The sequence below is a fragment of the Macrotis lagotis genome, chromosome 3 (genome assembly GCF_037893015.1).
Source record: "Macrotis lagotis isolate mMagLag1 chromosome 3, bilby.v1.9.chrom.fasta, whole genome shotgun sequence".
NCBI lineage: Eukaryota > Metazoa > Chordata > Mammalia > Peramelemorphia > Peramelidae > Macrotis > Macrotis lagotis.
This window is the reverse complement of record NC_133660.1, coordinates 271182805-271208284: the sequence shown is the minus strand read 5'-3', so window position 1 is coordinate 271208284 and position 25480 is coordinate 271182805. Positions and strand designations below refer to the sequence as shown.

At 45.9% G+C, this 25480-nt stretch overlaps 1 protein-coding gene across 1 annotated transcript in view; it reads right to left on the bottom strand.

Annotated features, from left to right (window-relative positions):
• Window positions 1-1185: 1185 nt before the first annotated feature.
• CREB3L1 (cAMP responsive element binding protein 3 like 1) overlaps window positions 1186-25480 on the bottom strand; it is a 54268-nt gene continuing 29973 nt past the window's right edge. Inside the window, exons 4-12 of the mRNA XM_074230545.1 lie at window positions 18600-18678; window positions 16229-16386; window positions 15461-15610; window positions 15085-15143; window positions 14718-14786; window positions 13033-13132; window positions 11735-11861; window positions 5196-5463; window positions 1186-4820 (exon numbers count right to left, since the gene is read on the bottom strand). Of these exons, the coding sequence (XP_074086646.1) occupies window positions 4784-4820; window positions 5196-5463; window positions 11735-11861; window positions 13033-13132; window positions 14718-14786; window positions 15085-15143; window positions 15461-15610; window positions 16229-16386; window positions 18600-18678 (1047 nt within the window). The 3' untranslated portion in view covers window positions 1186-4783. The remainder of the gene's footprint in view (window positions 4821-5195; window positions 5464-11734; window positions 11862-13032; window positions 13133-14717; window positions 14787-15084; window positions 15144-15460; window positions 15611-16228; window positions 16387-18599; window positions 18679-25480) is intronic.

The following is a 25480-nucleotide window of genomic DNA, read 5'->3' as shown; positions in this document are numbered from 1 at the left end:
ATAAGTTCTAGCCTAGGAAGGAATTAGTCTGTAAGTGAGGCAAGCATGTGTCCACTTGGAGGGTCCCACTTCTAAACGTATTAAGGAGTAGAGAATTCTGGACCTGAAAGGTCATCTAACTCAACCTCCTTATTTTACAGATGAGGAACCTGCAGTCCCATCCAGGTGCACCAGGACACCCAGGTGGAACTATAAGACCAGGATTAGAACCTATGACCCAGGTGGAACTATAAGACCAGGATTAGGACCTATGACCCAGGTGGAACTAAAAGACCAGGATTAGAACCTATGACCCAGGTGGAACTATAAGACCAGGATTAGAACCTATGACCTCGGACTTCAGAGCCTGGCCCCTTTTCATTATCGCTTGATCCTTTGGTCAAGGACTAGGTCTCATCAGATCTACTACATGTTGCTTTCCCCCTCCAGAAGCTCTACTGGCTGCCAGTTGCCTCTGGGATAAAATGCCAACCTTAAGTTGGCATTTAAAGCCCTTCCTGGTCAGGCTCCACCTTACCATTAGAGCCTCATTTTTCCCTCTTCTCCTTAAGCACGTCACATTCCAGCCAATCTCAACAACTTGTTCCCTGAACATGACGTTCTACCTCCTGCCCCACAGGCCTTTGTCCAGGCTTTCCTCCAAACCCGTCAAGACTGACTAGCTTCTACCTCCTGCAAACCTCACCTCCCTTCAAGGCTCAGCTCCACACCTCCTGCATGAGGCACTTCTTCACCCTCTCCCAGGTAGCACCTCCCCGACCCACAATCACTTTGTCTTTATAGTTTAGCCATATATCTGGGGATGTGTTATTTCCTCTCTAGAAAAAGATACGTCCCTTGAGTGCAGAGATTATTTTATTTTTAATTTTTTCTTTGTTTCTTTTGCCAGAACCTAGCATAGTCCCTGGTTTATAGTAGGTGCCTAACATGTGCATGTTGAATATTAAATGAATAGTATCATAAAGCCAGAACTAGACAGAACCCAAGGCACCATCTGGTCCAATCCCCTAATTTCAATGCTGAAGAAACCAAGGCCTAAGAGATGAAATGACCTGCCCAGTGATATATAGTAAAAGGGATAGGATTTGAATTCAGGTCCTCTGACTTCATACTTTCCCCTCTACCATATCACCTCAGCAGTTCAGAAATTACTTGTCAATAAGATTTTTTTCCTAAAACAATTATCTTATTAGTTTGCCTATAAGAACTCAACCAGTATAATGGGAATAGGAAAAATATCTTTCCTGGGCCCTTGAATTGATAGCTTAGCTCCTGGATCCTCTCAGGGTGGTGGGTGGGATTTACCTTAGTGGACTTCAGCCCTCTCCCCAGGACCAGGACTTGCTAGGGGAAGGCAAAGATAGGAGAAACTGTTTCAGGGCCTGGAAGGACATTTCAAGTACTTTAAGAGTAGGACTTGTCTTATTCATTGTGTATCTAGGATGTGGTATACAGCAAGTGCCTAATAAAAGCTTGATGACGGAGAAAGTAAGGTCTGAATGGAATCTCTGGTAGAGCCTCAGTCTTAGAGAAGGGAATATAGGATCATAGACCCTGAGATGGAAGGGACCTCAGAGATCATTTGGTCCAACCTCCTCAGTTTATAGATGAGGAAACTGAGGTACAGAAATTTTAAGTGACTTGCCAAAGGTCAGGTAGGTGGTAAGTAGCAGGGTTGGGATTCAAACCGAAGTCCATCATTGTTTTCTCTGCATTGATTGTGTCAAACACATTTGTTATCTTTAGGCAGATTTAGGTGACATATTCTCATAATATGGGCACTCTTCACCCCACCCTACCTCCAACCATCAATATGGTTGGTTGACCAATGACCAAGAGAGTGGAGAAAAGAACTCCAGGGTACTGACTGTTAGTGACTGCCTGACCAGATAGTATGCTATACTTCCCTTATGCAGGGTCAAGTCCAAGCTATTCTATCTGGCATTCAAGACCTTAATCTACTTTCCCATCCTTAGGTTCAGACTTATGCTTCCTTGAGTTTCCCCACCTCTTTGGCCCATTTCCTCACATTTTACACTTTCCTGCCATTCTGTCTCATATTTTTACTTGTCCTTTAATGTCACACATCCAGTGATGCTTTCTCTGATTACCCTGGCTAGAAATGATCTTTGCTCCCTCCAAACTCTGCCAGGTTTACTTAACATAGAAGTATTTCCCCAAGTCTATTTCTTTTTGGTTGTCCTTCCTTCCCTTTCTCTCCAAGGCTCAAGCCAGGCACCATCTTTGCCAGAAGCTTTCCCCGAGACCCTTCCCTCTCTCAGTCCCCGCCTGTCTCTCAGGACTTTCCCTGGGTCTCTCCAACAGTCTCTGCACATCCTCTGATATATCAGTTATTTGGTTCCATGTCCTTCCTTCTCTCTTTTAAACTGGAGGTCACTAGAGAGGATGACAGAACCCTCAAAGTTCCATCTGGAGGGACCTTAAAAGTCATCTAAATCAGATTCCTGATTTCACCAAGACCCTGAGTTGTTAAATCAGAGGCTCATAGATGAAGAACGGGACGGGAGTTCAAGGCCAAGCCAGACCCTTCTCTTTGGGTCATACAGTGAGTGTCAGAAATTAGATTTAAACCCAAGACCTCTGAGACCATGACATATCTCTTTGCCTTGTGCTAACATCACTAAGGTAGCAAATGACATAATGGGGTAGGTGTTCTTTTACTAACTTTGTACCCTGAACTTAGTGGGAGCTTAATGTTTATGGAATAAAGCATGTGCTTTCTGCCGGGACTGAAGTTCCATCCCTCCTCATCTCCTCCTCCCACAATTCCTTCAAAGCCAGCCCAGAGGACCACCTTCTCACCAAGGTTTTCCTGTCCCCCCACCTAAAGTGTCCATGCTCTCCCACTTCCCCAAAACTGATTCTGGGTGTATTCTGGACCTTCATAGATGCAGATATAGCTGCATCTATGTGGAATGCAAACTTCTTGAGGGGATGGATTACCTGCTTCATTTTTGCCCTTTCCCCCCCCAAGATCTACCTAGCCCCAAGCAGGGGCTTGAGTCAATAACTGTTGAATTAACTCCTAGCTCCTTCAGAGCAGGGACAGTTTCATTTCTTTTTATTTGTAGCCACAGTGGCTGGCACAAGGTATGTGCTCGGTAAATAAATGCCTTTTCATTCATTCATGAATTCACTCACGCATTCATTCATTGCTTATTGAACTGAATTGATTTCCAAGCTAAACTATAAATTCCTCTAAGGCAAGGCATCTGTACATATGCACCTGTCTTCATGTCCCAAGCACATAGTAGGAACTTCATAATTAGTTGTTGATTAAGCAAACCTGAGTGGCCCTTGGGAGGGGGAGGCCTCCAATGGCCCTTGGGGGCAACCTGGGTGGCTCTTGGGGGGACAACCTGGGTATGGGAAGGCCTGACTCAAAACTGATTGAAATCTGTGGTCAAAGGCTGGTCCCCAAAAGGACTAAGTTTCCTTTCCCATCAGTCTTTCCTTCTCCCCTAGCAACCCCAAAGAGAAAAGCAGGTAGGCAAGAGGTTGATGCTGAATCTTTTTTTTTTGTTTTAATTTTGCTTCTCTATAGCTTGCGCTCAGCTGTTGGAGGGAGGAGGGAGGCAATTAAAAAAGCCCAGCAGCTGGGCAGCATGGGGAGGCTAGGGGAGGGGGGAGAGGGGAGTGTGTCCCCCTTCCCCCAGCCTCCAGGGAGGGAGGTGTAGCTAAGCCCGCACTAACTTCATAAAATACAAAACGGAAAAAAAAGGGGTGGGGAGGAAATGGGGCATGGGGGGGGTGGCTTCTAAAATACAATATCTTAGGGAATTGGCAGTAATAAAAAATAAGGTTCATTATTTACAAACAATTTCTGCTCTTGGTCTCTGTACAGTAGTGGGGGGGCAGCGGGGCCTGGTGGACCCCTGTCCTGGGTTTGGGATGATGAGACGAGGGAGCTCTGATGGCCCAGTGGTATTTTAGGCCAAAGGGAGTGGGGAGGGGCAGCCCAGTGGTATCTCTGGGGAGGAAGGATAAAGAAAGAAATGGGGTGGGGAGGGAAGGAAGGGGATTGGTACCAGAAGTCATAGGAAAAGTTCCTCCCTTATCCAAGGGAACAACTTTGCCCAAGAGTTCTCCAGGAGGCTGCCAGGGAAACTGAGGCCCTACCTTGTCCTATTCCATCTCAAAGGCCAGGACAGAACCTCAGGGGAGGCTACTCTCTCCCCCAGTGGATTTGGGGAACTCCTCTGGGAGAGAAAAGTGGCCTAAGAGATGGAAGGACCCTTCTACCTACTAGAGGACTGAGATGAATTCGAAAGGAGAGGGTGGGGGCTGGGGAATGTGATGATGGTGCCTATGTACAATCCAGCCCCAGAGGGAGAGTCTATGTCCATCCCCTCTGGCCCTAAGGACTGGGTTCCTGGGGCTAGAAGGGAGGGAACATCAAGGATGAACCAGGGAAGAAGGGAACAGAGAAAATTGGGAGCTCCTTATTAGTACGCAGTTCAATTGTAGTGGTGATGGGTGAGAGAGGACCCCCACCAAGAGTGACTGTAGGGGCCCTGGGAGAAGGCCAGGATGGGAAGAGGGAGGAGATGAGGGCTCCCCTTCTCTCTCTTCTTCTCCCTCTTCCCTGCCCGTCCTCAGTGGCATCCTTCTAGAATCTGCCTGGGATGGGAAGGACCCAACCAGGGAAGAGAAGGAAGGGCTGATTGTGGGCAGTGATTTGGATCAGATGGGGATGTTGAGGAAGGTCTCCCTTCTTCGGAGTGGCTTGGGGTCCAGGCTGTATCCTGGGCTCTGCTGGGTGCTACAAATATGAGGTGGTGTCGTTTGGATGCGTCTCTCTGTTGGGAAGAAGCAAGAAAGGGTGAGAGTGGGTGGTTCATGATAGACTTTGCACTAGTGCCCTCTTGCCCAAGGCATTATTAATAATGATAATAACGACTCATCAATAGCACCCTGGGTAACTTTAATCATTTCCTCCATAAGAGCTCTCTGAGCTCAGTTATGCAAATACAATGAATTCCATTTGCAGATGAGGAAACTGGAGACAAAAATGGCTTGCCTAATATTTAGAACAACTGAATTAGGTTGGGTTTTGTGGGAGGCCTAGTGACCTGGGAAATGGTGAGCAGCCAGTTAGTGACCTTGCTCTGAGCTATTACTAGACCCCTTGAAGTTGATCCCATTCCAAAGACCCCAGAGCCCAAATTACCAACCTCTCATGGAACCGCTCCTTGGGATGGATAAAGTCGGGGCGGGTAGCATTCCCATCCGGGGCCTCTAGCTGGGACTTGCTCAGGTACTTGGTGGCCTCATGGGAGCTGGCCAGGTGGTCATGGGAGAGATGATCTTGAGGTTGTTGCTCCTCTGAGGTACCTGACTTGGTCTCCCAGCCCTCTGGGGGTTCCACAGGCAACAGGGAACTGTAGCCATCCTCTAGTGAACTGGCCCCCTCATCATAGAATAGGAGGCTTCGGGATGGCACTAGGAGACATTGAGAGGAGACAGTGAATGTCCTTCAGGACAGACAGTCAAGATGGGATAGGCGTGGAAGAGAAGGACAATATTGAACAGCGGAGCTGGGGGGGGTCCTACCTAGCCTGCCTTTTCTGGAGAATCCTGGAATGTCTGAGCCAGAAGGGTCCTTGGAAATCAATAAATCAATAAACAATACATATGTACCCACTATGTGTCATGCCTTGAGGAGGCAAAAGCATATCTCACAGCCCCTGTCCTTGTGGAACTTAACAATCAATCTTTTGATGCTAACAAGTGATCCAAGATTAGAGTAAGTTACCCAAGGAGTCAGCATTCCTGGAGTCCCAGGTGAGACCCTTGTTAGGATGGGGCAGAGGGGGTTTTGTTTGGACTGGATGGCCTGTTTCTCACAGGGTTGTCTCATTGGAAGGGACCTTAAAAGGTTGTCTTGTCTAACTGCTCATTCTTTTGAATAGGTAAGAACAATGAGGCCCAGAAAGAGACTTTCCTAAGGATAGACCCTGGGACTTGAATCCAGCCTAGAGAAAGAGAGACAGAGAGGAGAGAGAAAGTGAGAATGAGTGAAAGAGAGACACAGAGATGCAGAAACAGAGACAGAGAGAAGAGAGCTTGAGAGGGAGAGAAGAAGGGAGAAGGAAAGAGAAAAGAGAGGCAGAGACAGTGAGACAGAGAGAATGAGAGAGAGACAGAGAGACAGAGAGAGAGAGACAGACAGAGAGAGAGACAGAGAGAGGAGAAGAATGATAGAGAGGGAGAGAAGAAAAAGAAAAGAGAGACATATACATAGAGTCAGTGAGACAGAAAGAGAAGAAAGGAGAGAAGTGAGAGAAAAGAGAAAGAGAGAGGGACAGAAATATATATATATATATATATATATATATATATATATATATATAAAGAGAGAGGGGGGAAGGGAGGGGAAGGAAGAGGGGAGGGGGGGGAAAGAGAGAGAGATTTTGTTTCTGTCATATTTTTTAGTTTCCTCAGGGATGTTCCCTCTGGCTTCTTTAGCCTTTCCTTCCTCACTGAGTCTTTCCCTTCTGGTCCCCAAACCTTGGTGTGACCCTATTACTCCTTCTCCATGTTGTCTTATTTCACATACCTTCCTTTCACACCAGAGGTTACCTAGCTGCCTCCACTTCCTTTCCACCTACTCACCCCTCAACCCCCAAAATGGTTTCTGTTCCCCTTCGATCACTCTCCTGAAACTGCTCTTTTGAGGTTCTCCAGTGGACCTCTCTCATTCGTCATCCCCCTTGACCCCATAGCTGACAACTGATATTATTGACCCAACCCTCTTTCTCAAAACTCAGTTGGCAGGAAATGTAGAAGTCTGAAGATAGAAAGCCCTCCTTTTCTATGTATGGGTAGGGTGGTCCCAGAGGGGGCTGCTCCACAGAGATGAACACTGAGGCCCAGGGAGATAACTGAATCAGCCAAGCTCACATTGCTGGTTCATGGTAGAAAAGGAGAGCAGGGCTTAAACCCAGATCTTCTGACTGCATGCATAATAATAGGATCTTTTTTTTTTTTTTTTTTTTGCCTTCTGTGACATTGCCGGAGGCTTTCTCTTCTTTCCCTTTCTGATCAGGCCATGTCTGGCTCCTTTCCTGTTCCTCTCCCCTTAGTTTAGACATGTGCTTAACTATCAATTCCAATCAATCCAAGCTGCCCTTTTAGCCAGGAAGTTCTGAGTCCAACTTCAGTTTCTCTTATGACTCCTGATACGTATGTGCCAAGATGATGCCATCTGCCTGCTGGGTATATTTCTAGTCCTCCACTCCCTACCCACAAAGATGTCTCCTCTTCTTCATTTCAGCTGTGAGTTCACCAAAACTGGAAGGAGATTTGAACCTGAGATCAGAATACCCACTCCATTGGTGGTACTGGGAAGAAGCCCAGGAACTGGATCCCTCCTCTCCTTATAACCATCAGTGACTCCTCAGTTGTTACTGAATTAAGTCCTTAAAATAAACAAACTAAATATTCTTTCAACAGTGTGGCTCCAATTTACCTCGGTGGTCCTATCACACATTACATCAGTTCCTGAAGGACAAAGTTCCAGCCAAACTGACTTCCCCAATTCTTATTCTTCCCTCTCCTACCTACATGGCTTTGCTCATTCCACTCTCATTGCTCACATCTGGAATCTGTTCCTTCCACTTGACTGAATGCTGAAGTCCTTCCCATCCTTCAAGACAGCATTTGTTTAAGGTTTGTAAATCACCTTATATGTTATTTATTTGACCTTCACCACAACACTATAAGGTGTTGTGTTACCTTCTGTAAGGTAGACGCTGTTATATTTATTTTACAGATGAGGAAACTGAAACTAAAGAGAGGTTAAGGGACTACATACACAAAGGATCCCCTTTCATCTCATCTCCTTCAGGAGGTTGCCTCCCTCTTTTTCATTTCCACCCTCTCACTAATTTCCAATCCCTCTCTGTCTACTGGTAGTTCCCCTGGTGCCCATGTTAGGCCCATGTTTGTTCAATCCTAAAACAAAACAAAACAAAAAACCCATTTAACCTGTCCAATCCTGCTAGCTATGTCCCATAGCTCTCCTTTTTATAGCTGAAAACCTTTATAGAAAACACCTCAGCAACAATCAAGGCCCTCATTTCTTTTCCACTAACCTTCTTATTAACTCTCTGCAGTCTGGCTTCCAACATCATCATTTGACCAAAACTGCCCTTTTCAAAGTTACTAAGGATCTCTAAGGAAGCAGCAAGCTGTTTCAGTGAATAGAGCCCTGATCTGGTGTCAGGAAAAGAACTAGCTGTGTGAGCCTGGGCAAGTCACTTAACTTCTGTTTACCTTAATTCACTGGAGAAGGAACTGCCCCTCTAGTATCTTTGTCAAGAAAACCTCATGGACAGTATGGTCCATGGGGTCGTAAAAAGTCAGAAATAAATGAACAACAATCATCTCTTAATTGCCAAATCTAATGGCATTTTTCTGAGGCTCATTACCTCTCTGAGGCTTTGGGCACTATTGATCACCCTTTTCTCTTTGATATGCCCTTCTCTCTGCCATCTTCTGGCTCTTCACCCTACTAATCTGGCTACTTCTGTCTCTTGCTGGATCGTTATACTTCTGCACTCTTTCTTGACTTGATGCTCTCATCGGCTGGCATGAATTTAATTCTCTCTATGCAGATGATTCCAGTATCCCAACCCTAGATGTCCAGCCTTAACCTCTCTCTTGACTTCTGGGCTTGAGCCTCTAACCACATCTTGATCTGGACGTCTAGTTAACATTTTCAACCCAACAGGTTCAAAACTGAACTCATTACCTTTTTTTTTTTTAGCTTTTTGCAAGGCAAATGGGGTTAAGTGGCTTGCCCAAGGCCACACAGCTAGGTCATTATTAAGTGTCTGAGACCGGATTTGAACCCAGGTACTCCTGACTCCGGGGCTGGTGCTTTATGCACTGCGCCACCTAGCAGCCCCTTGAGCTCATTACCTTTTTCTCAAAACTGCTCTCCCAGTCGTCACATCTCCATCACCATCAAGGGTACCACCATCCTTCTAGTCATTCAGGCTTGCAACCTTGGCATCCTCCACTCCTTATTTCATCCCCTCCTTCCAATCAGTTGTCATATCCTATTGTCTTCATCTTTCAACATCTCTTGTACAGACTCCTTCCCCTTCTCTGGCCCTGCCTTCACTCTGGGGCAGGTCCTCATCTCCTCAGGACTACTACAGTGGCTGCTGATGGTTCTGCCTGTCTCAAGGCTCTCCCCACTTCAATCCATCTTCCATTTAGCTGCTAAAGTGGTCTTCCTAAAGAGTAGGTCTGACCGAGTCACTCTCCTATTCAGTAAATGTCAAGGGCTCCCAATTCTCTTCAGGATCAAAAAGAAAGTTCTTAGTTTGACTTTTGAAAGTCTTCATAACTTGGTCCCTTCTTTCCTATACCTTATTTCTCTCTGAGTAGTTGAGCCAGTGACTTTGGCCCCCTGGCTTAGCACAAAGGTAGGATGCTCCATCTCCTCTGGAGATGTCTGTGTCTGTCTCTGTGCTCCAAGCCTTGTAGGTTCTTTCTTCTCATCTCTGCCTCCTGAGCTCCCTGGCTCTCTTCAAGTCCTAGCTAAAATTCTACCTTCTACAGGAAGTCTTTCCCAGCTCCTCTGAACTCTTATGCCTTACCTTTATGAATTAGCCCCAGTTTGTCCTCCATGTAGCTTGTTTGCACACAGTCTTTTTCCTTCTCTCTCCCTTCTTAGACTGAGACTGAGGCCTGAAACGTTTGACTAAATTTGTCTTGGTTTGCACAGCTAATAAATGTGAGAGATCAAATTTGAACCCAGGGCTTCCTGACTCCATGTCTGAAATTCTGCCCTCTAAGACAGAGTCTATACAGAGTCTTCATGGCTCCGTATGAGATTTTCTTGGCAAAGATCCTGGAGTGGTTTCCTATTTCCTTCTCCAGCTCATTTTACAGATGAGGAAACTGAGGTGAACAAGGTGACTTGACTCACCCAGGGAAACACAGCTCATGACTGAGGTCAGACTTGTACTCAGATCTTCCTGACTCTAGGTCAGGCTCTCTATCCATTGCAACATCTTGCTGCTCCTAATTCCATAAAATCTTTGTAGCTCTCTGGGTAAAAGCCCCAGAGTGTCTGAATTCCAGAGCTGGAAGGGACCCGGGGGCCATAGGTAGTCCAACCTATATGTGACCAACAACTCCCTCTATAATGCCCCCCAATCTTGGGTTCTTCAGTCTTCCCCTAAGACCCCTCCCCTCTTCAGGCAGTCTATTCTACTCTGATGACATCCAGCTCAAATTTGCCACATTGTACTTTTTTAAAAAAAATGTTTATTTTTTTATGGCATTTGGGGTTAAGTGACTTGCCCAAGGTCACACAGTTAGGCCATTATTAAGTGTCTGAAGCTGGATCTGAACTCAAGTCCTCCTGACTCCAGGGCCTATCCACTGTCCACCTGTGCCACTTAGTCGCCCCGTCACAGTGTATGTCTTTCCACTGCTTCTTGTTCTTCCCTCTGGGGCCAAATAGAACCAAGCCAATCCCTGTCCTGGCTTACCAGCCCTTTAAGTACTGGCAGACAGCCCTTGTAAGCTCCCCAAGCTCTCCCTGCCCCCTATGGCAGATCTCAAGGTCCTTCCACACCCTGGCTGCCTCCCTCTACCTGCTTTCCCACTTATCAACATCCTTCCCAAAATGAGGGCCCCGGACTGGACATGATGCTCCAGCATCTGACCAGGCCACTTCCCTTTTTCCCGACTGCCTAAAATAGAAAAATATTGATTCCTCTGTTTAGCCCCATTGGCCATTCTGCACCCTTCTTCCCTCTGTGACCAGCCAAACTGACCTTATTTCTGCTTCTTGGACACAACACTCCATCTCCCACCTCCGAGCCTTTGCTGAGATGGTAGCCAATGACTGGAATACCTTTCCTCCTCCCTTCTACCTCACAGAATCCCTCTTCTCATAGCTCAGCCTTCACCTTCCATACAAAACCTTCCCTGACCCCCAGCTGCTTGTGCCCTCCCTCCCAAGCTACCTTGCATTTAACCACTTTGTATACACGTGTATTTATGGCGTGGACACTTAGGTATGTAAACAGGATGGGCTCATTTCTGAGACTGTTTCATCTCTGGACTTGTCTCCCCAGCACCTAAAAGTTCAGGACAAACAGCTGCTTTTAAGAAACACTTATTGGTTGATGGAGAGCACGGCTCTCGGTGCAGTCCTTGATGCACTGTTGACTCATATGTAGCTTGTGGTCCACTGAAACCCCCAGATCTTCACACAAATTAATCTTTAGCCCTGCCTCCCCCCATCTTATCTCCCTGTCCTTGAAGTCCCCAGAGGACTTCATCTGGACTGTCCCTTTCCCTCACATATCTAACCCTCCCTTGTATCATAATTATTTCTGATGTGTCTTCTCTGCCATGCAGTGGTATTCCATTGTCTTCCAGCCTTTCCTAATTCCCACTAATACTGGTGCCCCCTCTCTTTCTATGGATAATTTCCAATTTATTCAGCCTAGAATTCTGTACATTTATTTTTTTGTCTACCCAACTAGACCATGAGATGTTTGAAATCTTTTCTTTCTTTGCATCCTCAGAGCAAAGCACCATGCTTTGTGTACAGTGTGGGCTTCACCAGTGTTTACTGACTGACTGACTAGGAGAGCAGTTTCATTAGGCCCTAGGATCCTTACAGGGATGCATCACCCTGACTGATAGGTGGAGGATGGGGAAGGCGAGGCAAGACACTCACTCTGGCTGGCTGTGTAGACACTGGCAGCCGGGAGGGGAGCCTCCTTCACCGTCTGGGACATGGAGGAGAACTCTGGGAGGCACGGCATGATGGAGCCCAACACCAGGACAAAGCACAATGCTACCACCTGGAAACCAGAGAGAGAAGATGAGGACTGGCGCCCTAGCCCTGGAGGACTCCAGAAATAGCTGCCTAGGCTGGCAGATGTGGGGCCACTAGGGATGATGCCATGGGTGGCATCCATCCTTCCTCCCAGGGTGGACTGATGGAACAAAACTATGGGGTACTGGGACTAAGCCACCTCTGCCACCATCCAAGGAGGCTGTGTAGGTGACCACCAGGTGGAGCAATGTGAGAAAAGAAGTGTTTAGAAGGCCAGTCTACTTCCCCACTGCCATTTTAGGTAGAAGCAAACAGATCCAGAGGGATGGAGTGATTTGTCCAAGGTCATAAAGATAATAAGTGGGGCTCCTTGGAGTCTACATCTCAGCTATAGAGGAGGGAACAGATAAGCTTCCATCACAGGGCGACCTGTCTTCAGGAAGATAAGGGACAGCGAAATGGCATAATGAATGGAGCCAGGAGAGCCCAAGTTCAAATCCTGTTCAGACAATAAGTGGTTGTGTGACCTTGGGCAATTACTTCACTCCACCTCTGTGGGCCTTAGTTTCCTAATCTGTAAAATAAAGGATTTCAACTCAATGACCTTTAAGTTCCCTTCCAGCTTAATTCTATAATGCTAAATTCTAGCCACAGTACCCAAGGGAAGGCTGGCCATCCCGCTCGCCCCTGGTAGGGTCCAACTGCCTCCTGTCCAGTGTGGTTGGCCCACTGAGTAAGGAAGCCTTTGCCTTGTGCTCCCTGGGGCTTGTACACAGAAACCTTACATTTCTACTTTTCTGTAGGATAGGAAGGCAGAGCAAACAAACCTCTTCCACGTATAAGGGTTTGCTTGGTTCGTTTGTTGGAAGTTGCCTTCCTCCCTTTAAAGACTTGAAGGCTCAGCCTCTGCAAGGGATGGATTGCCACCATTCCCTGGTGCCCACTTGCACCCATGGAGAGACCCCCAAGGAGGCTGATCCAGAAAGGATTTGTGGGGCCTCTCCTGAGGGCAGAGGGGCATTGCCCCAGCGGAAGAGGGATACCACCAGCCCAGTCCCCAATCCCTGGAGACATCCCTTTCGCTCTTCCCCTTTTAGTAGCTCAACATCCTGGGTATGCCCCGTAATCTGGCCCTGGTTGGAGGCAATGGAAGAATGAACCCAGAAGCGGAAGGAAGCGGGGCAGCCCCCACCCACCATGATGCAGGTCCCCGTCTGCGTGGCAGCCATCTTGTAAGGTCTGGAGAGCTTGCCCGTCACCAGGGCCTGGAGCTTCTGTAGCTGCTGGAGAAGAGTTCTGAGGAAGACACAATCGAGAAGTCACCAGGACGAATGACCCTGCCTAGCCCTGCCTCCCGAGGCAGAGCTGTGTGTTGGGTGGCCAGTGACCCAAAGGGTTAACTCTCCCTTGCTCCTTCCCTGTCTCTGACTCTGGGGGCAGAGCTCTTACCCCTCAGTCTAGAGACATCCCACAGCAAGGAGAATGAGCTTCAGAGACTTCCCTTTCAGTCTGAGGGAAGATTTGAATTCAGGACTTCTAGACTTCAGTAGGAGGGATCCCCACCTGCAGTTCAAGGATCTGATGCTAAGGGGCAGCTAGATGGCTCAGTGGATAGAGCACTGGGTCTGGAGTCAGGAAGACCTGAGTTCAAATTCTACCTCAGACACTCCCTGGCTGTGTGACTCTGTCCCTTCACCCTGTTTGCCTCAGTTTCCTCATCTGTCAAATGAACTGGAGAAGGAAATGGCAAAGCACTTCAGGATCTTTAGACATCAAGAAAAGCCCTTGCCCTTGATTGCTATGGTGCATAGGGTCACGAAGAGTCAACCGACTGGACAAGACTTTGGCCTGAGCCTCAGTGTCCTCCTCTATGAAGCCAGTCGGTTTAGAAGGCTTGGCTGTGGACAAGCGGCACTGAAGTTCCCACAGTGGTCAGCAGGGGGCAGCACAGCCCCATCAATGTGCTCCCTGCTTGGCCAGAGCCAGTGGCTGAAGCATGGGCTTAGTTGGGGTACCCTCCCCTCCCCTCCCCTCCCCCACCAGGGAAAGCCCTGGCAGAAAGAGGAGCTGCCCCCTGCCCCCTCCCCAGCATGTGGAGGAGCATCCCTGACCTTGGCCCCCAGCCCAGACTCCCCCAGGACCCTCTAAAGCCCAAGCCCCATGTGTGACAGAGGAGGCAACTGAGGCCCAGAGGGAAAGCCATTGGGGAGAAGTCACCCACAAGGCAGCGGCAGGGTGGGGATTCGACCCCCTCCTCCCTAGGCTCCCAACTGCCGGTCCAAAGCACACTGGAGCTGATCCCTTAGTATCCAGCCCCCTCAGGTTCAACAGAAAGGAGAAAGCCAAGACTTGACCAGGGGCACCCAGTCAGAATGGTGGCCGAGACAGGTTCCAAATCCGTGCTGCATCCCACACTGCCTCACCAGAATCCCCATTCTGTCATGTAACCAGCCCCCAAATTTCATCATCACCATCATCACCATCATCATGGTTAACATTTATATGTCAGAAAGACCTGAGCTCAAATCCCACCTCAGACACTAACTGGCCAGGTCATTTAACCCTGTCTGCCTCAGTTTCCTCATCTGTAAAATGAGCTGGAAAAGGAAATAGCAAACCACTCCAGTGTGTTGCCAAGAAAACCCCCACTGGGGTCCCAAAGAATCAGAAAGTATTGATAAAGGCTCAACAACACACACGTTCTTATTAGCCCCACATTACTGCTGAGGAAATGGAAGGTTAGGATGAAAAACCAGGCCAGCAGGATTCGAACTCAGTTCTTCCAGGCTCTATGCCCTATCCACCCTTCCACACCTCCTCCTTAGGAACCGTGTGGAGCCACAGTGGAGCTGGAGTTAAGGTAGGGTGGGGGGCTGCTTACCTGTTGGCATTTTCCAAGGTTTCCACCTTCTTCCATAGCTCATTATTCTCGGATGTGAATGTCTCTACTCTGTTGGGGTCAAGTGGACACCAGGTTTAGAGTTGGAGGGAAGGAGAGGAAAGCCCCACTGCCACCCTGGCTAGGCTTCCCAGCCTAATCCTTTTCCTCCTGCTCTTTCCTTCTACCCCCCACCCTGGCCCCCTCGCCCCCAGACTGCACAGGATCCTACCTCTGACCCTCTGGAACCCCGGGTAAGAATGCATAGTCCCAGCAGAGACTCCCTTTCCAAAGGAATCTATTGTCTTTACTCCTCATCTCCCTCCTTGTTGAAAAGAGAAAGGAAATACAGGGAAACTTGGGCCCTTACTTTTTCTCTAGACATTCCACATATTCCTTCTTCTTCCGGCGACTCTCCTGAGCAGATATCTGGTGGGAAAGGACCCATAGTGGAGTGAGGTTTGGGAATACTGTTGCCCAAGAGCCTCCTTCTTAGCCCCTTGCGCCCATGTGGCACCAGTAGGGGTGACCCCCAGCCTGAACGACTGGTCATAGGATCTTAGAGGCCATTTTACAGATGGGGAACTGAGACCTGGGGAAGGAAGGTACCCAGGGTCATCTAGGAAATAAGCATCAGAGTTGGGATGAAAATTGGGACTCTGTAACCTCACATTCAGCGTTCTAGAAATCCCTGAGGGCACTCTTCCTCCTCCCTGTGGTAGACCCCCAAGGCTTGAAGGCCATACCTTATTCTTGATTTTCCTCCGGACCCTCTTTAAGGCCTTCTCCTCTGCTTTGGTGAGGGGGAGTTTGGTGGGGATGGGGTAGCCCTCTGCGATCAAGGTGCGTTTTTCTTCCTCTGTCAGAAGTAGTGGCCCAGATGTCCCCTGGAGCTTCTGGAGGACACATGTTTGTGTTGGGGAGAAGAACATAGAAAAAGTTGCCCTTGTCCTTGGGAACCCAAACCAGGTTCATTCACATTGAAGGGCCAGGTTCATGCTTTAGTTCTACCATTGGCCCTCATATCTTGGAGGATGGAGAAGGAAGCATACATTGGACCATCCTTGGGATCCACCTCCCAGAACTTTTCCATCAAGGAGATCCCAGTCCTTCCTTCACCCAGATCCTCACCATGCTTCAGATACCACAAGACATGGTGGCATCTCTAGTTCCCAGATGTACCCCTGATTTCCAGTGTATTCCCCTCTCCCCAGCCCCAAGCTCTGAGGATTCCCGATCTGAACTAAAAGGGACTTTAGAGCCCCTTGAGCCAAATCCCTCAGTTTGAAAAATGAGGCTGGGGAGGAATTGATTGGTCCAAGGGATCTGATCTCAAGGCCTCTCATTCCAGAACTAGTGATTTTTCATTTTGCGAAAGGAAGAAGAGGACATTCATTCCCTCTGGGGTTCTGGAACTTCCCCTTAACTCAAATACTTCCCTCCTCAATAGGAGGGAACCCTTGATAGGCTCCCCATCTTTCCACCATAGGATACCCCACTTCCTACTTCCTTACATGTGGGGCAGTGAGAAGGGGAGAGGAAGAGATGGCTGCAGATGAACGAGCTGTGGGCCGAGCTGGGCTAGAAGGTGGCAGAGATCGGGGACTCTGGGAACCATCACTGTCGCTGCCGTTGCTGCTTGGAGGTGTTGGTGGCATCTGTACCAAGTCATCTGAGAAGAGTCGAGGGAAATCAGGTTACTGCTCTCAGTTCTGACATCATAAGGACCAGGGTTCCCATGGCCTCACCCCCAGATTCCTAGGTGTTCCCAACCCAATCATAGTATCTCATCTCATGGCTTAGGGCTTAAAGAGTTCATGGAGACCACCCATTCCAGTTCTTCTGTTCTGCAGAAGAGGGAACTCCTTGGGATCAGTTTACCATAGGCTGTGTTCAACTTTACTGTCAGAGAGACTAGATTACCAAGTCCTCACCTTAACTCTAAAGACCCTAATCTTAAGGAAGGTTTAGGTTAGTTATCCAAGTGAATGAATTTTCCGGAGACACAACTAGGGTAGGGGCATTCAGGACTTTGTCCCAGGGAGTTGAATTTTAAGGGGGGCAGTTACACAGTTCCTAGAAAGTGCCTTCAGCTTTCCCCCCACCCTGCTCCTTGTCTCCTTCCCCTTCAAAATAAGGTATGTTTTATGTCCATTTGTTCTAGATGTGTGCTACTGATCCTGGGTAGAAAAATTCCTGCTTACTGCTCTGGAACTGCTCACACCTGAGGGAGAATCTGTTCTCAAGCCCAACATTAATCCACCCAATAAAAGTTTATTAAGGGTTCCTTGCTAGGCCAGCTGAGGAGCTTATACTAAGCTTTTACATAGGGCCCCTTCAGGTCCCACAGTCTGCCCAGCCCTAGGGATGCAAAGACAAAATGCAAAAACCCCTCCCCTCAAGGAACTAACTTTCTATCAGGGGAGATAGAATCACTATGTATACCAAGGAGCTAACTCTCATATCACAGCCTGAAAACAATGGGCCTTTCCCATTGTCTCTCCTGTATGAATTTCCCATTGTCTTTCCCAAGCCATCTTGAAGAGGCCATCTTTGATAGCACAAAGTAAGTGGCAGGGGAGTGGATTCAAGACCAGACCCTGTGTTGGTAGGACTATGTGGCCTTAAGGGCATCCCCAAGGGCAAGGTCTCTCCTGCAAGGGCTAAGACTTCACAAGATTCTTGCCAACTGTAGTCACAGACACAAGGCTGTTCAACAACTCTCCAATGATTAACGTTAAGGCATGAAGCAGAGAGATGCATCCTTGCCAAGGGTGCTGGCCCTCGCCTTGGAGGAGAACTTAGGCAAGGTCCATATAGGCAAGGGATTCCCTGAGATGGAGGGATCTTCTAGCTGCTCTTGTTTGTAGAGGATAGCAAGGGGATTGTCTTAAGACTCAGAATGCCATTCAGTGACTTGGGGGTCCCAGGCTACTCACTACCTCAGGGATGGTTTCAATTTTGTATTTGTATTTATATTTGGAACCTCAGCACTTAACACATGCTTAGCACCTATGGCCAGTGAATAAACACATGTTATAACATTACAGGGCCTCCTCCCAAGAGCTGTGTTATTCAAGAGAAAGGTGTAAAATTCATTTTAGGAAACCTGGACTTGAATCCTAGTTTTATCATTTGCCACCTGAGGGACCAGAACTCAGTTTTGAGCAGGAGCCCAAGGGAATGAGGTTCAGATGGGATTTGGATTTTCCCAGACATCCACAGGGAATGTTTTTTCCTAAAGACTTTCTTTTAAGTGAGGGACGATTTTGGCCTATTTGGCCTCCTCTGGCCTATTCTTTCACCTGACTCTTTCAATGGCTAAATAGTAAGACCAGGTACAGAGAAAAAGTATAGGAAAGATCTAAATGGATTGGGGACAAGTAAGAGTTGAGGGACAATTGGTTGATGACTAGACCTGGGGTTTTCTTGGCAAAGATTCTGGAATTGTTGGTCATTTCCTTCTCCAGTTTATTTTATAGATGAGGAAACTGAGGCAAACAGGGTGAAGTGACTTGCCCAGGGTCATACATCTAGTAAGTAGCTGAGGCTGGATTTGAGCTCAGGTCTTCCAAATTCTAGGCCAAAGTTTCTAGTCACAAAATAAAGAGGAGATAATTTTGGAAGGGGGCGCTGGCTTCCAGGGGAATCAGACAAAGACTCAGGTAGAAGGTGGTGCTTAATTTGAATCAAGAATGAAGTAAAGGATTGCAAGCTGATGAGGTGATAGAGTATTTAAGCTGATGGTTTTTCCTACCTAATGGTGGTGGGGGATTGTAGGGAAAGAAGGGTAGTGATGGGTGAAGGGGTTCAGAGCTGGTGAGTAATAGAGACAGCACCCTCTCTGAGCCAGGTGGGTCCCCCCCCCCACCCCGGTCTCCTTACCTGTAGGCACCTCAAGGAAATGATTCACCTCCCTGGGCTCGGCCTTGATCACTGGCGTCTGTGGCATTTCTCCTGGGGCCTAAGAAAAAAATGATAATAATACAATAGCTCCTATTTCAAATTTATAGGAGAATATGCACATTTAGAGGTAGAAGGGGCCTTCATCCCTTAACTCAAGTGTCCATTTTGCAGATGAGAAAACTGAGGCCCAGAGAGGATGGGTCACACAGACAGTAAATAGCAGAGCCAGCATGTGAATCCTGATTTAAGAAGCAATCCTTCCACTTGTAGTTTAATGTCCACAACTCTGGGAAGTTACCCCCAACATGAGTTCTGAGATGTAGAAAACAGATGAAGAAACTGAGGTTCCCAGAGGGCCAGCTAGAGAGGGCCAGCCTTGCCTCTGATTCCCAGAGCTGGTTCATTATAACTGCCTCATCCCTGCCTTCACCCCTGGGCCCACAAACAAACTCTCCCTGTTCTTATTTTTGGGGAAACAGGAGAGGAGCCCGTGAGTCTGGGGGATTGTGGGAGATGGAGGGGAAAGGGAGGAGAGATAGAGAGCCTAAAGAATGCCCCCCCATTCATCCCTAGAGAGCCCTTCCTTCCAAGTACACCATGACCTGAGGGGCCCAGAACTTGACCCCTCACTTCTCAGGGTGGGTCGAGGCAGGGAGTTTCCATTCTTTTGGACATGGCTCCAGTCTGAGCTAGGAGCCTTCACCTCATCCTGTGAGCATCTGGCTCCCCTGCCCCTCAAACAGATGTTTCTGATAAACTGTGGCTTATGGTTAATTGAAAAGCATTTTATTCCCTTTCCCCAACTCCCTTCCTCTCTCCCCTCCCTTCTCTTCTTCCTTCCTCCTCCTCCTTTCCTCCTCCCTCCTTGCCCTTCCTCTCCCCCATTCCCTGTCCCCTTGACCTCATTCTTTCTTCTTTCCTCTCTATAATCCCTTTCTGTTCCCCTTTCTCTCTCTCTCTTTCTCCTTCTATTTCCCTTTCACACCTCCCCTCTTCTTCCTCTTTATTTGGCCCCTTTCTCTCCTCTCCTTTCTCCATCCCAACTCTATGTCTTTAATTCCCCCCCATTCTCCTCTCTTATTGACCCTTCTTCCCCCTTTCTTGCTTCCTCCCCCTTTCCCTTTTCTCCTCCCTTCCCCTCCTCTTTTGCTTTCTTTCCTCCTTCCCCTCCACTCCTTTTCTCATCTCCACTTCTCCTTTTCCCCTTCTTTCCCTGTCTCATTTACCCCTCCCCTCCTTCCTCCTTCCCTTTCCTCTTCTCCTACCTTTTTTTCCCTTTCTTCCCTTTCCTCCTTTTCTCTCCTCTTTTTCTCTTCTCTCCCTTTCCCTAATTCCCTTTCCCTCCTCTTCCTTCCTTGTCTCTCCCCTCCTTTCCCTTCCTCTTTCCCTCTTTGCTTTTCTCCCTCCCTCGTTCTGTTCTCTTCCTCCTTTCTCCCCATGGACCTGGTGTTATATCAATCACAGCTGAAGCCTTCCCAAAGTGGGGGGTGGTGTTGGAAGGGGGAGATGGAGTGGTGAAGGGGGTGCTCCCAGCATAAACATGTCTTTTCTTCCTTTCCATCTGGCCTGGGTTTGATGAGAAGCAAAGGAGGGGGGCCATGAGGAGGGGCCTTGGATCTAGCCAGATCTAAAGCAATTTCCTTGGGAGGTCCCAGGGAACAGAGACACTTTGGGGACTACCTCCAGATCTCAGCTAGTTGGCAACTGTCTTTCTGCCTGGTCACTCTGAGTCTGTACCCCAAGAAACCAGACTTGGGCAAATGTGATGCTTTTATATTAAGTGGGGAGTGAGGCTAGCTTCCACACAGAGACAGGACAGGTAAAATCTCATCTTCACCATGTGGGTTAAGGTCTGCCCTCTGGTCCTCTTTTTAAAAGCACCATTAGATTTAAAATTTTAGGGTTATACTAGGAGGATCTATGAAGAGCTCTGGTCCCTGGCAAGGGAGTTGGGGTGTTCCATGAAAGGAAAAATGGAAAATCAGGAAGTGACTTGCCCAAGGTCACACAGCCAGTTAGGTGGCAGAGATGGAATTACTGAATCATAGAATTTCTGAGTTGGTGGAGAACTCAGACTTCTTCCAGTGCCTTCTTCCAGTGCCAAAATGGGAATTCCAACCACAACTTAGTGGTTATCCAGCCCTTGCTTGAAGAGTTCAGGGTGGGGTATGCAGGGAGTGGTCATTGGACTTTCAGTGGGGAGTTGAAAGGATGTAAAGGTTTTGGGTTTGAGTCCTCCACCTTTCTTCATGTCTATTCCCCCTTGGGCAGATGAAGCCTAGGGACCCCTTCTCAGAACCATGTTTTTAAAAGCATAAAATAAAAAACATTGGATTACATAAGAAACCAATTATATTGAAATAAATATGTAATGTTTTTTCCATTCTAACCACAATTGAAATGTAACCACAGACCCTTTGGGCCTCTAGATTAAGATTTAGATGGACCTCAGAAGCCATGTAGTACACCCCACCCTCTTCATTGAAAATTGAAGCCTAAAAAGGGAAGTGACTTGTCACACAAGTAGTAAGTGGCAGAGGTGGATTTAGAACTCGGTTCCTCAAATTATGAAACCAGTGAATTTTGCACTGTCACTAAATCCAACCAGAATTGAAATCAATTCAAAGGTTGATGTTTAGTTCTAGAAGAGACCTTAGAAAAGGGTTTCTTGACCTGAGGGCCATGATTTTTTAAAACTATTTTCTGATAATTAATTCAATACCTTTGCTTTCCTCTGTATTTTATTTTGTACCTTCAAAAATTCTGGACAATCTGGTTAAATAAAATTATAACTTTTTTTTATAAACAAAACCAATGCAGCTAAATTTAGAAGAGAAGTAGGTAACTGGGGGAAAAATCTTTGCATCAAATTTCACTAAGAGGGACCTCATTTCCAATAATTCATTCTATTCTATAAGAACAAGAACTATTTCATATTTGATAAACAGTCCAAGGATATAAGCAATCATTTTTCTAAGGAAGAAATTCAAGCTACCATATGAAAAATGATCCAAATCAGTAATAATTAGAGAAATGTAAATTAATTCAACTCTTATGATTCCACCTTATACCCATAAGATTGGCAAAAGTATTGGAAAAGTTTTAGGCACACTAATGCTTTGCTATGAATTGGTATAGTCATTCTGGATAGCAATTTGGAACTATAGCCTCAAGGTCACTAAGCTGTACAAATTCTTTGACCCAGAGTTACCACTTCTAGACTGAAACTCCAAGGAGATTAAACAAAGAGGAAAAGGACCCATATATACACCAAAAAAAAATTTGTAGCAGTTCATTTTTGTGGTAGCAAAAAACTGGAATCTAAGGAGGTTCTCATCAATTGAGGAATGGCCAAGCAAGTTATGGTATAGAAATATAATGGAATCTTTTTAAAAAACTATGTTTCATTTTTTCCTCAATTACATGTTAAAATAGTTTTAATATATTTTTAAAAAACAACTGCATCCTCCTTCCTTTCCCTTTCCCTTCCCCGAGTGGTAAGCATTCGGATATAGGTTTTATATATGCAGTCATGTAAAACATTTCTATATTAATCATCATGTACAAGAAGACTCTAATAGGAGAAAAAGAAAGTGAAAAATATTATTTTTCAGTCTGTATTCGAAATTCTAGCTCTTTCTCTAGAGACAGAGAGTTTGCTTCATCATTAGTCCTTGGAATTGTTTGAATCACTATATTGCTAAGAACTAAAGTCATTCACAGTACTTTGCCTTACAATATTGCTGCTACTGTGCACAATATTCTTCTAGTTTTGTTCACTTCACTTCGTATCAGTTCATGTAAGTCTTCCTAGGTTTTTCTGAAATCATCCTCTGTCATTTTTTATATCATAATAACATTCCACTACAACCATATATAGCTTGCATAGCTATTTCAATTGATGGGCATCCCTTTGAGTTCCAATTCTTAGCCACCACATAAAGAGCTGCTGTTAATATTTTTGTAATATAAATTCTTTTCCTTTTTATATTTTTGGAATACAGACCTAGCAGTGGTATAGTTGCAATGAAGTATAGGTACTGTTTTATAGACCTTTGGGAGTAGACATAATGGAACATTGTTGTGTTGTAAGAAGCAATGAAGGGGCGGCTAGGTGGTTCTGGCTCTGGAGTCAGGAGTACCTGGGTTCAAATCCGACCTCAGACACTTAATAATTACCTAGCTATGTGGCCTTGGGCAAGCCACTTAACCCTATTGCCTTGCAAAAAAAAAAAAAAAGGAAAAAAAAGAAACAATGAAGGGCCTGGTTTTAGAGAAATCAAGAAAGATTTCTATCAACTGATGCAAATTGAAGGCAGCAGTACCAGGATAACATTTTACACAATAACAACATTGTTAAGGCGAACAGCTTTAAAATCTATGAAAATTCTGATTCACACACTGTCCAGCCAAGATTCAAAAGGACAGATGATGAGGCAGTTATCTACTTCTCTTCAGAGTTAAACTGCATTGGCTTTGTTTGTAAAAAATAAAAGTTATAATTTTATTTAATCATACGTCCTTTTGGACAAAGAGATGATGGACTTAGAATGCAGAATGAGACAATATTTTTTAGATATAGTCAATGAGGGAGTTTGTTTTGCTTGACTATGTATATTTGTCACAAGGGTTTTGTTTCTGGAGAGAAAATCAATTTTGTTAATTGCAAAAAAATTATTTAAAATAAAGTACTGACTAAAAATAAATAAATAGAAATAATATCCTTAGAAGAGATGTATAAGCTTCACCAGCTTGTCAGAAGGGTTCAGCACAAAAAAAATGATAACCAATCCCTTGTACTAAACCTTTCCTTTTCCCCTTTGTGGCCGCCATTCAGGGATACAAGAAAACCCTTGGGGTTTTCCCAGAGGTCATGGAATAGGTAGGGATCAGAAGCCGAGGAAATATGAGGTCCTGGGCAGAATGCTGGACTTTGAGATAGAACACTTGGAATTGATTCTGTGTTTGGCTTTTTATCCATTAATTGGTTTTCAAGATCTCTTCAGAGTCCTAGGTTCAAGACTAAGGAAGGTCCCACAAGAAATCTCTTATAAGCCCCGTGACCCTGGGGGGAAACCTGGGGAAAATAGCACCTAAGTCTCAGATTTCTCATCTATAAAATGGAGATAATAATACTTATGATGCTTACCTCATAGGGTTGTCCTAGGTCTTGAATAGGGCTATGTGGGCCCCTCTAAATATAAAGACTCATCCTGATAACTGACATTTCTATAGAGTGTTATAAACACTTTACCTACAGAATCTTAGCTGAGCTTCGGCAACCACCTGGCTCATAATTAGTATGTAACAAACGCTTGTTGATTATAAAATATATAAATTATAAATTTATATTTATAAATTTTATATGTGTAAATCTATAAGAACTGATGTTTGTATATTGGATATATAAATATGTATGAACTGATACAGTGAAGGCAGCAATACCAGGAGAAAACTTGACATAGACATATATAACAATCTAAATGTTACAAATAGATTTTACATGGAAGTAGGAAAAATAAACTAAAATAATTCTTTTTAGAAAGAAACTAAAAATACTTGGTTTGTTCAGGGTCACAAAATTTGTGAGTGCTTGTGGGATCTGAATCTAGATTTGGACTCTAAACCCATTTCTTTAATCACTGAGTCACTTTTTAAATGCCTACTCAGAGAATCAGCTGGAGAATCCCATCTCACTTGGGAATGGGTGAGTGTGAGGTGGGCAGAATGGGATGGAAAGCAAAAGAGAGTCTAGGCCTTAACCCTAGAGAGTGTTTGCTCTACAGCAACATAGGCAGTGGGCAAAAGTGAACAATTGAGCCCTAAATGTAGGCTTTGAAGCTTGTAAAGAACTCATTATATATTATTTTGGGAGATTCATGACCCAGGAGGCAGGTGCTTTCATTATTCCCATTTCAGAGATTAAAAAAAATCAAGGCTGAGGTCAATGACTTTGCCCCAGACTTACAACAATTAAGGAGGATTGGATCTCAGGTCTTCCTGGGTTCAAGACCGGCTCTATATACTACCCCATGCATGAACTGGTCTTAGGGTCAGGAAGACTGGAGGTCTAATCCTGCCCCCACTACTAGCTGTGTGACCATGATTATTCCAGGCCACCTTTCCAAGCCTCAGTTTCCTCAACTGAACAAAATGGGAATGATAATCATTGTAGTAACATGGCTAAGTGGATGAACTTGGCATCTGGAAGACTTGGGTTCTAATCTAGATTTGGCACTAATGGGCAAGTCACTCCTGCTACTTTCATTAATTCACAGCTGGATGGGATCTTAGGGTCCATCAAGTCCCATCCCATCATCCTGCAGATGAGGAAACTAAGGCCCCTCCAGATTGAGGAAGTGCCCATAAGCATTGGCAGAGCTGAATTTGAACCCAGGGGTGGTTACTGCACCATTCCCCATTTTCAGCATCTGTAAAATGGGGATGAGGATGATTAAGGAGAGCTGCTATCCCGAAAGTTTGTAAGGAAGTTCAAATGAGGTCTTTAAGGGTTCTTTACATGTCCTCAATGACCCTGCCTAGCTTTTTAAGCCTCTGATACATTTTCCAGAGCTCCAGGGCTCAGAAAGGTGTTCCAAGAAATCATTTCCAAAATCTTTTTGCATTCTCTAGCAACACTAGATCAGAGCTCACTTTTCCAAAGCGCTTTACAGTTTATAGGAAAAATTTATATAGGAAACTTATAACTTTCCTTACAACATCCCAGGGGAAGAGAATTACCATCCCCATTTTACAGACAAAATATCCAGGTATCAGAGAAGGGAAACTGGCTTGTCCATAGTTCAAGAATCAGAAAATTAGAGAACATGAAGACCCTTAGAAGACCGGGGTGAGGTTGT